The 15765-nt window shown below is 37.6% G+C and overlaps 1 protein-coding gene and 1 pseudogene across 3 annotated transcripts in view; one reads left to right on the top strand and one right to left on the bottom strand.

Annotated features, from left to right (window-relative positions):
• The window catches only part of CFAP91 (cilia and flagella associated protein 91), a 101836-nt gene that overhangs the window by 70573 nt on the left and 15498 nt on the right, over window positions 1-15765 (bottom strand). For all 3 annotated transcript variants that reach the window (XR_011487208.1, XM_070466017.1, XM_070466018.1), the window contains exon 6: window positions 4234-4415. Coding sequence is in view for 2 of the 3 variants with exons in the window: in XM_070466017.1 (XP_070322118.1) it covers window positions 4234-4415 (182 nt within the window). In the remaining variant the exon portion in view is untranslated. The remainder of the gene's footprint in view (window positions 1-4233; window positions 4416-15765) is intronic.
• LOC139034698 (small ribosomal subunit protein uS8-like) lies at window positions 10210-10666 on the top strand (annotated as a pseudogene).

The following is a 15765-nucleotide window of genomic DNA, read 5'->3' as shown; positions in this document are numbered from 1 at the left end:
ACACTGTACAGGAGGCAGAGATCAAGACCATCCCCAAAAAAAAGAAATGCAAAAAGGCAAAATGGTTGTCTGAGGAGGCCTTACAAATAGCTGAGAAAAGAAGAGAAACAAAAGGCAAAGGAGAAAAGGAAAGATATACCCATTTGAATGCAGAGTTTCAAAGAATAGCCAGGAGAGATAAGAAAGCTTTCCTCAGTGATCAGTGCAAAGAAACAAAGGAAAACAATAGAATGGGAAAGACTAGATATCTGATCAAGAAAATGAGAGATACCAAGGGAATATTTCATGCAAAGATGGGCACAATAAAGGAAAGAAATGGGATGAGCCTAACAGAAGCAGAAGATATTAAGAAGAGGTGGCAAGAATACACAGAAGAACTATACAAAAAAGATCTTCACGACCAAATAATCATGATATTGTGATCACTCACCTAGAGCCAGACATCCTGGAATGTGAAGTCAAGTGGGCCTTAGAAAGCATCACTATGAACAAAGCTAGTGGAGGTGACGCAATTCCAGTTGAGCTATTTCAAATCCTCAAAGATGATGTTGTGAAAATGCTGCACTCAATTTGCCAGCAAATTTGGAAAACTTCAGCAGTGGCCACAGGACTGGAAAAGGTCAGTTTTCATTCTAATCCCAAAGAAAGGCAATGCCAAAGAATGCTCAAACTACCGCACAATTGCACTCATCTCACACGCTAGGAAAGTAATGCTCAAAATTCTCCAAGCCAGGCTTCAACAGCCCATGAACCATGAAATTTCAGATGTTCAAACTGGATTCAGAAAAGGCAGAGGAACCAGAGATCAAATTTCCAACATCCGCTGGATGATAGCAAAAGCAAAAGAGTTCCAGAAAAACTTCTACTTCTGCTTCATTGACTATGCCAAAGCCTTTGATTGTGTGGATCACAACAAACTGTGGAAAATTCTTCAAAAGATGGGAATACCAGAACACCTGACCTGCCTCCTGAGAAATCTGTGTGCAGGTCAAGAAGCAGCCATTAGAATTGGACATGGAACAACAGATTGGTTCCAAATAGGGAAAGGAGTATGTCAAGGCTGTATACTGTCACCCTGCTTATTTAACTTTTATGCAGAATACATCATGAGAAATGCTGGACTGGATGAAACACAAGCTGGAATGAAGATTGCTGGGAGAAATATCAATAACCTCAGATATGAAGATGATACCACCCTTATGGCATAAAGTGAAGAAGAACTAAAGAGCCTCTTGATGAAAGTGAAAGAGGAGAATGAAAAAAGCTGGCTTAAAACTCAACATTGAGAAATGTAAGATCATGGCATCTGGTCCCATTACTTGATAGCAAATAGATGGGGAAACAGTGGAAACAGTGACAGACTTTATTTTTAGGGGCTCCAAAATCAATGCAGATGGTGACTGCAGCCATGAAATTATAAGACACTTACTCCTTGGAAGCAAAGTTATAACCAACCTAGATAGCATATTAAAAAGCAGAGACATTACTTTGCTGACAAAGGTCCACTGAGTCAAAGCTATGGTTTTCCCAGTAGTCATGTATGGATGTGAGAGTTGGACTATAAAGAAAGTTGAGTGCTGAAGAACTGATGCTTTTAAACTGTGGTGTTGGAGAAGACCCTTGAGAGTCCCTTGGACTGCAAGGAGATCCAACCAGTCCTTCCTAAACGAAATCAGTCCTGAATATTAATTGGAAGGACTGATGCTGAAGCTGAAACTCCAATAGCTTGGCCACCTGATGCAAAGAACTGACTCATTTGAAAAGACACTGACGCTGGGAAAGATTGAAGGCAGGAGGAGAAGGGGATGATAGAGGATGCGATGGCTGGATGGCATCACCAACTCAATGGACAGGAGTTTGAGTAAACTTTGGGAGTTGGTGATGGACAGGGAGGCCTGGCGTGCTGCAGTTCATGGGGTTGCAAAGAGTTGCAAAGAGTTGGACTTGACTGAGCGACTGAACTTGGAAGTATGTTCAAGTATGTCCTTTTATTCTTCCCTTATTCAGATTAATAGCTAACATTTATAGAATGCTTATTTACATACTAGGCATTGGCCTAAGCACATTATATAAATGAATTTAATTAGTGTTTACAATATCCTATGAGATAGACCTATGAAATGTTCTGTCCTGTGAAAGTGTCATTATTTCACCTTCTCACCTGAGTAAGAGTTTGGCTGGTGTAAGAATTCTAGATTTGGGTTATTTTCCCACAGCACTTTAAAGATACTACAGAATGCCCACCTGGAGGTACTCTGTCTCTTAGGGAGTGTGGAATTCCTTGCATAAACAGCGCCAAGCCCACTTCCAAAATCTACATGGGCCACTTCACAAGATTCAGACTCCTGAGGGAAGACCCCTTAAGCCCAAGGGGTAGCCACATAGCAGCTGTTTGCAAGGATGTCTAAACAGAAAGTGGAAAAGCAGGGCAGGAGAGGCAATCATAGGCATGCACAACAAGCCCCTCATGATGAAAGAGCCAGAGAAAGGGCCAGCCACCAGGCGCAGCCTCTCCCACTGCTGCCACATGCCAGTGTGCTATCCCAAGGAGTCTAAGAATTGTAAATGTACACTTGTCCTTTCAGCTTTTTATAAAGATTTATTTGTGAAAAATATAGAATGTATTTTATCTAACAGACAGTAGCTTGATTTATAACGTTTAAACGTCTACACACACAATATGTAGGCCTCCATTTAAACTTTTACCCAGGGCCTCACCAGTGAGGAGGTAGGCCTGACTCATGGAGCTTTTTACTGACAACTTCAACCCCAGAGCTGCCAAGCACAGGGCTCCAATTAGGTCTTTACCAAGTGAAGCATTTCTGAGCCCCTACCTAAACCTCTTGTTTTCAAGGGTGTGGCTCCAGTCCTTCTGCAGCTCAAAGCTAAGCCCTTCTCACAACAAGAGGTAAAGCTCAAGGCCGCAGGTAGGAGTACCTGGCTTAGACTGGCAGGCACTGGGCTTCAGTCCTACCTCTAGGCAGGAGAGAAGTTTCTCCCTCCTTTAGTTTAATCAGGTAACTCAGGTCTGGCTCCTCACCATTCAGAGTCCCTGCTCATCATCACAGATTCCCTTTTAGGAAGAAGTCTCCACTGCTAAATGATTGATTTTCTTCCTTGATTTTAAGTGTGGTTATTAATTTTCATAATTATGTTTTTCGTGTGTTCAAAGGTGAGGGAAAGATTTCAGCATACTCTGAATCTGTCATCTAGACTGAAGGTAGAGTCTCTGCTTTAAACTGTGGGTGTCAAGAATACTTAATCTAGATCCAAGAAGTGAGCCAAGAAATAAGAATCAAAACTAGAACTTAGATGTGAACATCCTTGTTGCTACTAACACATATCTGATCACAGCAATTCATTACATTGGGAAAACAAAAGTAACCTCATTTTAACAAAATGATTTTAATAAAAATCATTACAATGTACTAAGTATTTCCATGACCTTCAAGGAATCAGTCTCTCTGGTTCTCAGCTTCCTAGGCACAATCAAATGACTTTAATAAGGTAATTTCTAACCATTTCTGAAGGTCCCTTCTCTTATTAATTTTTATAGTTTCACATTATAAAGGCCTAGCCTAGAGTGAATTTCTATACTCTGAGAGTGACTTTCTGAGCATTTCAGATATAATGTCAAAAGAAATCATCCAAGTCATCAAATAAAGTGTATAAGAGAGTCTTGATAAATCCCAAGATATTTTAGCAAAGTAAGAGGATATTATTACTTGTTGGAAAGTGCAAAATACATATTATTGCTATATTTACAATATGCATGATGTGTATTATAAGAAAATATTACTACTTGTTGGAATATGTGTATGTCATGCATATTACATGTTAGAATATGCATTCAGTATTATATATTCAAAAAAAATTTATGTGTAAAAAAAGAATATAAATTTCTCAGTGAAAAGGAGCTGATTCACTGAGAGAAACAGTGAGAAGAGGGAGGTAAGTCATCAGCAAAGTAACCACAAAATTAAGTCTAAACGTAACTTCAGCTTCAGGGAAATAGGACAAGAAGTGTCCTTACAATGATAAGGGCATATCTCTCTTTGAACAAATCTAACAGAAAGTGTACCAGTCTATGAAGTAGCTCTACTGAGCAAGATACTTTAAATAGCAATACTTTAAACCATAGTTGCCTGTGTGTGTGTCATTTTTAAGAACTCAATAGCATGTGTGGTCATCAGGACTGTCATCTGCAAATATTCAAAAGAATTTCCAACTCACCCCAAGTGAGAGTAGCCAGGGTCAGGAGCTCAGGGATGGAATCCTGACATACTACATATTCTGGAGAATACGGGTCTGTTTGAACTTCAGCATCCCGATAATCAGTCTGAGTGCCCACCGTGTACTTCGAAGGAATGGGCAGGTACTTAGTAGGAGGAGGAGGAAAAGTATATGGATCTGCCCTAAAAAGGGAAAATTATTTTTAAAATTGAAACCTGATATAATCACTTTATATCTGTCAATAGGTTTTGCAACATATACGATTAATAAGAGTTAAACAGCCTATGTAAAATGCCCTTGTGAATCAATAAGACAGTTAAATAGCCACAGAAAAATGAGTAAAGGACAGTCAGAAAACAAAAAGTAAAACTTCTAACAATTATATGAAATGATAATGAACATAACTAATAATCAAAGAAAATTAAAACAGCAAGATGCTATTTAATTATATCACATGAAGAAATGATTTAAAAGATTCAAAGTACTTAGCATCAATGAACTTGTGAAGAAACAGGCATACTCATAAACTGCTGATGAATATACAAACAGGTAAATCTAACTAACAAGTGACTAAATATATACCAAACCCTTAAAACACCCTTTTGCCCGAGCAATTGTGCTCCTAGGAATTTATTATGGGGAATAAGTCAATGAGTGTGCAAAGATATATGCAAACATGTTTATAAAGTCTCATTTATAAGAGTAAAAAACTTCTTAATGGCTGATTTTATTTTTAAAAGTAGTTATATCTGGGGTTATTAGGCATCAACCTTGGATCCATTATTTTCATCTTTTTTTTCATTCTATTTTTAAGCACAGAAAAACTTATAAATTCACTTAAACATGTGCCTACCCTTATCCACAATTTAACAAAAAGTATAGTAGCACATATAGTTTAATGTTTTAGTGCAGTGTTTTCTTTTGAGTTTGCATCCCTCAATCCCTTTCTCTTCCTTTTCCACCCACAGCAGTACCTTTTCTATATACCTGGTATCTACAATCTTCCCAACCCCGGGATTGAACCTGCGTCTCTTAAGTCTCCTGCAGTGGCAAGTGGGTTCTTTACCACTAACGCCATCTGGGAAGCCTATCTAGGATATATATCCCAAATGTATCCTTGAATTACATCCTCCATATTTTTTGCACACTTATTTTCTACAACTGACACAAATAGTGTATTTTACTGTTTGACTAAGATGAAATCATATTATAAGTACAGTTTTGCATCTTGCTTTTTTGACTAAACAACACTTCATGGAACTCCTTCCCAATCTACTCATGTGACTCTAAATAAAAATCACAAACTTAAATAATGGCCATCAGTAGAAAAACTGTTTAAAAAATGGTACATCCATAATTTTTATCCAGCTATTAAAAGTAACAATGTAATCTATATGAATGAACAAAAATGTCTATGATCTAACGTAAAGTAGAAAAAACATTATAAAGCATTATGTACAATAGGAGTACATTTTTATGTTTTTATAGACTGTGCTACTGGGCACATAAAAATTCCTAAATGGATATACAATAATAAAAGCAATTATTTCTGGATAGTATAATTATAGAGAGAATTTTTTCATGTTTATAGTCTTCTGAATTTTCTTTTTTTAACCTGTACATATACTACTTATAAAACAAGAAATACATATATATGTATATATACCACTTCCATTTAAAATAAATCTTTTTTCTAGTTGGTAAATTGATTAAATTACATAAATAAATACAATGGAAAAAAGAGTTTTCCATTGAGAAAAATAGTCAAAGGCAATAGGAGGTGCTTATACATGAGCACAGCATGTACATCTTAGCTCAAAGAAAAATGCATTTCAAGCCAATCAGAAAGAAGCGTCTACTTGGCAGTTCAACCTGTGATGGAAGAGTACTTTAAGTAGTTTTTAATGTTGAAATCTAACAGGTACTGAAATCACTTTTTTTCAGCAGTTGCTATTAATTCCTAACATAAGTAGACAATATGAGTATATATAGTTTCTTATGTTTTCAGCAGACAGTATTCTACTACAAAAATTCTACTTGAGGAGGAAATAACTTTAGATTACCTTTATATCATCCCAGGTCATGTGAATATTATTATGAAATCATCAGCTTGGATCAAGAGAATAAATTACTGCTTTCCAAATTAGTTTCACATTTGACCCATCTGATTAAACATGCTAAGATTATGGCAAAGCCTGAGGAATCCTTCTGCCAAAGCTTTCTGCTGACTTGGGACTGTGGGTCTGAGGAGAAGATGCAAAGGAGGAATGCTACTTGGACAAAAGTCCTGTGAAACTTAATAGCACAGTTCCTTCCCCAACTAGGTCTCCCCCTTGGCTCAGAGGGTAAAGCGTCTGCCTGCAATGTGGGGGACCTGAGTTCAATTCCTGGGTCAGGATTAACTTGTTATTTTTCTCCAACATATTCTTCTCTCCATTTCAGTTGGTTTCAGGGGAGAGTAAAATGTGAATAAGAGCAAGCAAAAAATCCTTCCCAGCTCTGCCCAACCTCAATGAGGACCCAACACCAGAAAGACCCTCCATCTGCTCCCTACTTGGCTTGTGCTCTGCCTGGTCCTCGATCGCATCCTTGGGCTCACTTAGTCTGAGGACGGTATCCCTTCAACAGCCGCTACTGCTCCATACCCTCATCCTCTAATACCAGTCACCACTGAAGCAGGCACTGTTTGCCACACCCACAGTCTGTTAAATTTTCCCCTTCTAGTCCCCACAAAACTAGACGCAGGGCTTCCTTGGTGGCCCAGTGGTAAAGAACCTGCCTGCCAATGCAGAAGACACAGGTTTGATTCCTGGTCCAGGAAGATCCCACAGGCCATGAAGCATCTCAGCCCTGCACCACAACTTCAAAGCCTCTTTTGAGAGCTCAGGGACTATAACTACTAAAGCCACACGCTGCAGCTGAAGCCCGTGTGCCCTGGAGCCCGTGCAACGAGAAGCCACCGCAATGAGAAGCCCTTGCAGTGCAACAAAGAACAGCCCCACTCCGCAACTAAAGAAAAGCAAGCACAGCAACAGAGACCCATTCAGCTAAAAATGAATGATAAATACATTTTAAAAAACCCACACACGAAGAGGAGCTTCACAAAGCTAGCAAATCTTATTCTGTTATTAAGAACTCTATTGAACATTTGCATTTTTAAAGACAATTTTTAGAGCAATCTTAGGTCACAGCAACATTGAGAAGGCACAAAAACTTCCCATAAACCCCTTCCCCATCATGTGCATAGCCCGACCCACTGTCAACATCACTCGCCAGGTGGTACCTTTGTTAAAACTGATGTACCGACACTGGCACTTCACAGACACCCAAAATACACAGTTTACATTAAGGTTCACTTTTTTCTTTTTAAAATATATATACTTTATTGAAGTACAGCTGGCTTACAATGTTTCAGGTCCACAGCAATGTGATTCAGTTTTATATATATATATATTTATACACACACACACACACACACACACACAATCTTTCAGATTATTTTCCATTATAGTTTATTACAAGATATTGACTATAGTTCCCTGTTAAGGTTCACTCTTGGTGTCATACATTATATGGGTACAGACAAATCCTTACACGTCAATGTAGACATATATAATAATACACCACATAGTAACATACAGAGTATTTGCCCTCCCTTTAAATCCTCTGTGCTCCTATTCATCCTTTCCCCATTCTCCCCAGCCCCCTGGCAACCAATAATCTTTTTATCATCTCCATAGTTTTACCTTTTCCAGAATGTCATATAGTTGGAATCATACATATGCAGCCCTTTCAGATTAGCTTCTTTCTCTTAGCAATATGCATTTAAGGTTCCTCCATGTCTTTTCATGACTTGATAGCTCATTTCTATTTAGTGCTGAATAATATTTTGTTGTCTCAATGTACCATGGTTTACTTATCCATTCACCTGCTGAAGGACATTTTGGTTGCTTCCACGTTTCAGCAACTATGAATAAAGCTGCTATAAACATTTGTGTGCAGGCTTTTGTGTAGACATGAGTTTTCAACCCCTTCAGGTAAATACCAAGGAGTAGGACTGCCCAATCATATGTTAAGAGTATGTGTATAGTCTTTTTTTTTTTTAAGAGTCTTAGAAAAATTTTATTTTGGTGTGTCAACTCATTAAAATTCATGATTCAGGTTAGAATCACTAACATTTCTACAGATGAGTAATAATAGTATTAGTATTTTTCACTAGTTCAAAAAATGTGTCTTGAGTGCATAGGGATTAAAGTTCAATCCACATAGTCATTTACAGATGCCTCACTTCCATGAAGTGCATTGTTCAGAATAGTAGATAATACCATATTGTATAGAGTATGCATAGTCTTGTAAGAAACTGACAACCTGTCTTCTGAAGTGACTATAGCATTTCACATTTTCATCAAAAATGAAAATTCTTGTTGCTCAATATTTGGTGGTGTTAGTGTTCCACATTCTGGCCATTCTAACAGTTGTATAGTGGTATATTGTATAGTGGTATATTTTAATTCGCATTTACACTTATTTGCCACTTGTATATCTTCTTTGGTGAGGTGTCTGTTAAGGTCTTTGAACTTTCTTTAATGAAGTCGAGATTACCCATTATTTTTTTTAATGGATCGTAATTTTGATGTTGTATCTAAAAAGTCATCACCATATCCAAGACCATCTAGGTTTTTCCTATGTAATCTAAGAGTTTTATATTTTTGTATTCTACTCTGAGGTCTGTGATCCATTTTAAGTTAATTTTGTGAAGGGTGTAAGAGGTGTGTCTAAATTCATTTTTTTTGCATGTAGATGTCCAGTTGTTCCAACATCATTTGTTAAAAAGACTGTCTTTGCTCCACTGTATTGCCTTTGTTCTTTTTGCCAAAGATTGCTATTCCGTCACTAAGTCAAGTCTAAGTCTCTGCGACCCCATGGACTGCAGCACATCAGGCTTCCTTGTCCTTCACTACCTCCTGGACTTTGCTCAAATTCATGTCCATTGAGTCAGTGATGCTATCTAACCATCTCATCTTCTGTCAAAGATTAGCTGCTTTTAATTCTGTGGGTCTATTTCATCTGTCTGTTCTTTCCGTAACACCACAGTCTGTAAAGCTTTTTATTTATTTTCGGCTGTGCAGGATCTTTGTTGCTAGGCGGGCTCTTCTCCAGCTGTGGCAAGCAGGGGCCGCTCTCCAGTCGTTGTGCACAGACTTCTCTTGCAGCGGCTTCTCTTGTTGAGGAGCACGGGCTCTAGGGCCCAAGGGCTTCAGTAGTTGTGGCTCCCAGGTTCTAGATCACAGACTCAATAGTTGTGGTACACGAGTTTAGTTGCTCCACAGCATGTGAGCTTATCCCAGAACCAGGGATCGAACCCGTGTCTCCTGTACTGGCAGGTGGATGCTTTACCACTGAGCTCCCAGGGAAGGCCAATAGCACACTTTCTTGATTATAATAGCTTGAAGTCAGATAGTGTCAGTCCTCCACCTCTGTCCTTCTCTAACACTGTGCTGCTTATTCTCAGGTTTTTTGCGTTTTCATGTAAGTTTTAGAATCACTTTTTCAATATCCACAAAATAACTTGCAGGAATTTTGGTTGAGATTACATGGACTCTATATTTCAAACCGGGAAGACCTGACATACGGACACCATTGAATCTTCCTATCGACAACCATGGAATATTTCTCCACTTATTTAATTCTTTGATTTCTTCCACCAAAGTGTTATAGTTTTCCTTAAATAGATCTTGTATTTTATTAAATTTATACCTAAGTATTTCATTTGTTGATGCTAATGTAAATGGCATTGTGTTTTATATTTCAAATTCCACTTAAATTTAAATACCTTTAAATTCTAGATAGGTATATAGGAAAGCAGCTGACTTTCGTATACTAACCTTGTATTCTACAGCCTTGCTATAATCACTTTTTCACTTATTAACCCCACTTATTTTTTTTTAAGTCAATTCATTCTGATTTTCTACAAAGATGAACATGCCAGCTGCTAAAAGTTTTATTGCTGCTCTTTCCGCCATCTTTCCATGCCGCCAGAATGGTGCTCTCAAGAGTATCGACAATGCTGAAAAGAGAGGCAAATGCCAGGTCCTTATCAGGCCGTGCTCCAAAGTCATCGCCAGGTTTCTAACTGTGATGATGAAGCATGGTTGCACTGGCGAGTTTTAAATCATTGATGATCACAGGGCTGGGGAAACTGTTGTGAACCTCACAGGCAGGCTAAGTAAGTGTGGAGTGATCAGCCCCAGATTTGATGTGCAACTCAAAAATCAAGAAAAATTGCAGAACAACCTGCTCCCCTCCCATCAGTTTGATTTCATTGTACTGACAACCTCAACTGGCATCAATGGACCATGAAGAAGCAAGACGAAAACACACAGGAGGGAAAATCCTTGGATTCTTTTTCTAGGGATCTAATACATACAAATAAAATGCCCCATAGGAGGGGGGGGGGTAGTTTTATTGCTTCCTTTCCAATCTGTGTACCTTTTATTTTTCTTGTCTTATTTCCAGTATGATGCTGAAAGGGAGTGGTGAGAGGAGACATCCTTTCCTTTTTCCTGATCATAGTGGAAAAACTGAGTTTTTCACCATTAAGTATGAGTTAGGTTCATAAGGTTGAAGATGCTCCTCTCTAATTCTAGTTAACTGAGAGTTTTTGTCATGAAGGGTATCAGGTACTGTCAAATAGTTTTTCTGCCTCTATTGATATGATCATGTGATCTTTCTTTTTCAGTCTGTTGACATGATCCATTACATTAACTGATTTTCAAATGCAGCACCACCTTGCATGCCTGGGATAAATTCCATTTGGATGTGGAGTATAACTCTTATTATACATTGTTGGATTTGATTTGGTAATATTTTGTTGAGGATTTCCACGCCTACATTTATGAGGGATGTTGGTTTGTAGTTTTCCTTATGGCAACTCACTCCAGTATTCTTGCCTGGAGAATCCCATGGACAGAGAAGCCTGACAGGCTACAGTTCATGGGATCTCAAGAGAGGTACATGACTTAGCACTATCTTTCTTTCTTTCTTTCTTTCTTAATGTCTTTGTCTGACTTTGGTATTAGGGTAATGCTGGCCTTATAGAATGAGTGAGCTTCTACTACCTGAAAGAGATAGTAAGAAAATGGTATAATTTCTTCCTTGAATGTTTGGTAGAATCACCAGCAGACCCCATCCAGGCCTGGTGCTTTATGTTTTAGAAAGCTATTAATGAGTGCTTCAAAAAAGTTTAATAGCTAAAGGCCTATTCAGATTTCCTATTTCTTCTGAGTTCTGGCAAGTTGTATTTCAAGTAATTAACCCTTTTCATCTACATTATCAACTGTATTGTAGGCAAAGAGTTATTCACAATATTCCTTTATTATCTTTTTAATGCCATAGGATCTGTAGTGATCCTTTTTCATTTCTGATGTTAGTAATCTGTGTCCTCTCTCTTTTTCTCTTAGTCAGTCTGCCTAGAGACTTACCAGTTTTTGTGAGCTTTCCAACAAACTCTGTGGTTTCATTTACTTTTTCTATCAATTTCCTTGGTCAATTCCATTGATTTCTTATTATTTCTTTTCTTCTGCTTGCTTTGGATGTAATTTGCTCTTCTTTTTCTAGTTTCTCAAGTGGAAGCTTATATGATTGATTCAGATCTGCCTTCCTTTCTAATACATGCATTCAATGCTATAAATTTCCCACTAAGCACTGCTTTTGTTTCATTCCACAAGTTTTCATAATTTACACTGTCATTTTCATTAAGTTTAAAATATTTTAAAATTTCTCTTGAAACATCTGCTTTAATCCATGCTATTTAGAAATGCATTGTTTAATATCCATATATTTGGGAATTTTCAGTTGTCTCTCTGTTCTTCATTTCTAGTTTAATACCTCACTATGATCTGAGAGAAGACATGGGATAACTTCTGTGATTTTTACATTTATTAAAGTATGTTTAATGGTCCAGAATGTGGGTTAGCTTGTGAATGCTCTCTGTGAGCTTCAGAAGAATGTACACTCTATTGTTGAATAAGTAGTCTATAGATACCAATTACATCCAGCTGATAAATGGTATGCGAGGGCCTTACTGACTTTGTGCCTGTTAGATGTATCCACTATCTACATGAGGGTATTAAAGCCCCCCACTGTGATAGTGAATTCATCTACTTCTTGTAATTCTATTAGTTTTTGTCACATGCAGTCTGACACTCTGTCATTAGGTATATATACATTAAGGATTATTATGTCTTCTTGGAGAACTGACCTCTTTTTCATAATGATAATCTTTATCCCTGATAATCTTCCTTGAAGTCTGCTCTGTCTGAAATTATATAGCTACTGTTGCTTTCCTTTAGTGTTAGCATGCTATATTTTCCTCTATCCATTTTCTTTTTCTAACACTTTTACTGAAGTATAGTTGATGTATAACATGTTATAGGTGGGCAAGAATCCCTCAGAAGGAATGGAGTAGTCTTCAAAGTCAACAGAAGAGTCCGAAATGCAGTACTTAGGGGTAACCTCAAAAATTACAGAATGATCTTGGTTCATTTCCAAAGTAAACCATTCAACATTACAGTAATCCAAGTCTATGCCCCAACCACTAATGCTGAAGAAGATGAAGTTGAACAGTTTCATGAAGACCTACAAGTCCTTCTAGAACTAACACCAAAAAAAGATGTCCTTTTCATCACAAGCACTGGAATGTAAAAATAGGAAGCCAAGAGACACCTAGAGTAACAGGCAAGTTTGGCCTTGGAATACAAAATGAAGTAGGACAAAGGCTAACAGAGTTTTGCCAAAAGAACACACTGGTCATAGCAAACATCCTCTTCCAACAACATAAGAAATGCCTCTACACATGGCCAACACCAGATGGTCAATATCGAAATCAGATTGATTATGTTCTTTGCAGCCAAAGAAGGAGAAGCCCTAAACAGTCAGCAAAAACAAAACCTGGAGTTTACTGTGGCTCAGATCATCAGCTCCTTGCTGCAAAATTCGGGCTCAAATTGAAGAAAGCAGGGAAAACCACTAGGCCATTCATCTATGACCTAAATCAAATCCCTTATGATTATACAGTGGAGGTGACAAATAGATTCAAGAGATTAGATCTGGTAGACAAGAATGCCTGAGGAAGTATAGATGGAGGTTCGGAACATTGTTATAGAAGGTGGTGACCAGAACTATCCCCATGAAAAAGAAATGCAAGAAGGCAAAATGATTGTCTGAAAAGGCCATACAAATAACTGGGAAAAGAGCAGTGAAAAGCAAAGGAGAAAGGGAAAGATATACCCAACTGAATGCAAAGTTCCAGAGAATAGTAAGGAGGGAAAAAAAGCCTTCTTAAATGAACAATGAAAAGAAACAGAGGCAAACAACAGAAAGACTAGAGATCTCTTCAAGATGGAGATACCAAGGGACCATTTCATGCAAAGATGGGCTCAATAAAAGACAGAAACAGCAAGGAGCTAACAGAAGCAGAAGACATTAAGAAGAGGTGGCAAGGATACACAGAAGAACTGTACAAAAAAGGTCTTAACGACCTGGATAACCACAATGGTGTGGTCACTCACCTAGAGCCAGACATCACGGAGTGTGAAGTCAAGCGGACCTTAGGAAGCATTACTACAAATAAAGCTAGTGGAGGTGATGGGATTCTAGCTGAGTTATTTCAAATCCTAAAAGATGATGCTTTAATAGCACTTTAACAGAGCTTCACTCAATATGCTGGTAAATTTGGAAAACGCAGCAGCGGCCACAGGACTGGAAAAGGTCAATTTCCATTCCAAACCCAAAGAGAAGAGCAACGCCAAAGAATGTTCAAATTATCGTACAGTTGCACTCATTTCACATGCTAGCAAGATTATGCTCAAAATCCTTCAAGCTAGGCTTTATCAGCACGTGAACCAAGAACTTACAGATTGAGGGCAGGAGAAGTGGATGACAGAGGATGAGATGGTTGGATGGCATCACTGACTCAATGGACATGAGTTTGAGCAAACTCAAGGAGATAGTGAAGGGACAGTGAAGCCTGGAGTGCTGTAGCCCATGGGGTTACAAACAGTTGGACACAACTTAGCAAAGGAACAACAAGAAACACAATATAGTATTTCACAATTTTTAGATGTTATATTCCATTTATAGTTATAAAATATTGGCTATAGTTCCTGTGTTGTATATCTGTGTAGCTTATTTTATATAATATATATTATAGTTTGTATCTCCTAATCCCCTATTCCTATATTGTCCTTCCCTTTTTCCTTTCCCCACTGCTAACCATCAGTTTGTACCCTAAATCTGTGAATCTATTTCTTTTTTGTTACATCCCCTAGTTTGTTGTATCTTTTAGACTCCACAAATAAAGTAATATCATACAGCATTTGTCTTTTGCTAACTTCACTTAGCATATTTTCTAAATCATCCATGTTGTTCCAATTGGAAAAATTTCATTCTTTTTTATGGCTAATAGTCCACTGCGTATATAAACCACATTTTCTTTATCTATTCATTTGTTGATGGACACGTGAGTTGCCTCCATATTTTGGCAATGGTGAATAATGCTGCTATGAACATTGGGGTGCATGTATCTTTTCAAAATAGTGGGGTTTTTTTCAGACATATACCCAGGAATGGAATCGTTGGATTATCTGTTTGTTCTATTTTTAGTTTTTGAGGACCCTCCATACTATTTTCCACAGTGACTGCACCAACTTACATTCCCACCAACAGCAGATGAAGATTCCCTTTTCTCCACATCCTTGCCAACATTTGTTATTCATGTTCTTTTTGAAGACAGTCATTCTGACAGGTATGAAATAATATCTCCTTATGGTTTTGATGGATTAGCCATGTTGAACATCTTTTCATGTGCCTATTGGCCATCTGCATGTCCTCTTTGGCAAAATGTCTATTCAGGTCTTCTGCACATTTTGTAATCGGGTTGTTTGGGATTTTTTTACGTTGAATTGTATGAGCTGTTTATATATTTTGGATATTAACTCTTTATGGGTCATATCATTTGCCAATATTTTCTCCCATTCAGTGGGCTATCTTTTCACACTGTCAATGGTTTCCCTTACTGTGCAAAACCTTTTAAGTTTAATTATGTTCTATTTATTTTTGCTTTTATTTCCTTTGCTTTAGGAGACTGATCCCCCAAAATATTGCTAAAATAAGCAAAGCATCTTTCCTACATCCATATAAGAGCCAAAGGAATCCACACATTGTCTTAAAAAATTTGAGAAGAAACTGGAATCATAACTGACACTTATATTGAGGATTACAGAGCTTTGATAACATATATCCTATTTATAAGATGCTGTATCATTAAGAGTAACTATACCTTTTAAATGCATGTTTGAAAGTCCATACCTATTTAACTCTCTATTCAGAAATCTGAGGCCTTAAAAAAGGTTTATATTTTCATTCACTTCATGAATACCTTGGATTTTCTTCTCTTATAGAAACATTAAGTTATATTGACATGGGAAAGAGTATAGCAAAAATTAGTTTTTTAATGGGACACTTTACCAAACC

Source organism: Odocoileus virginianus, chromosome 4 (assembly GCF_023699985.2).
Source record: "Odocoileus virginianus isolate 20LAN1187 ecotype Illinois chromosome 4, Ovbor_1.2, whole genome shotgun sequence".
NCBI classification, from domain to species: domain Eukaryota; kingdom Metazoa; phylum Chordata; class Mammalia; order Artiodactyla; family Cervidae; genus Odocoileus; species Odocoileus virginianus.
This window is presented reverse-complemented; position numbering and strand designations above follow the sequence as displayed.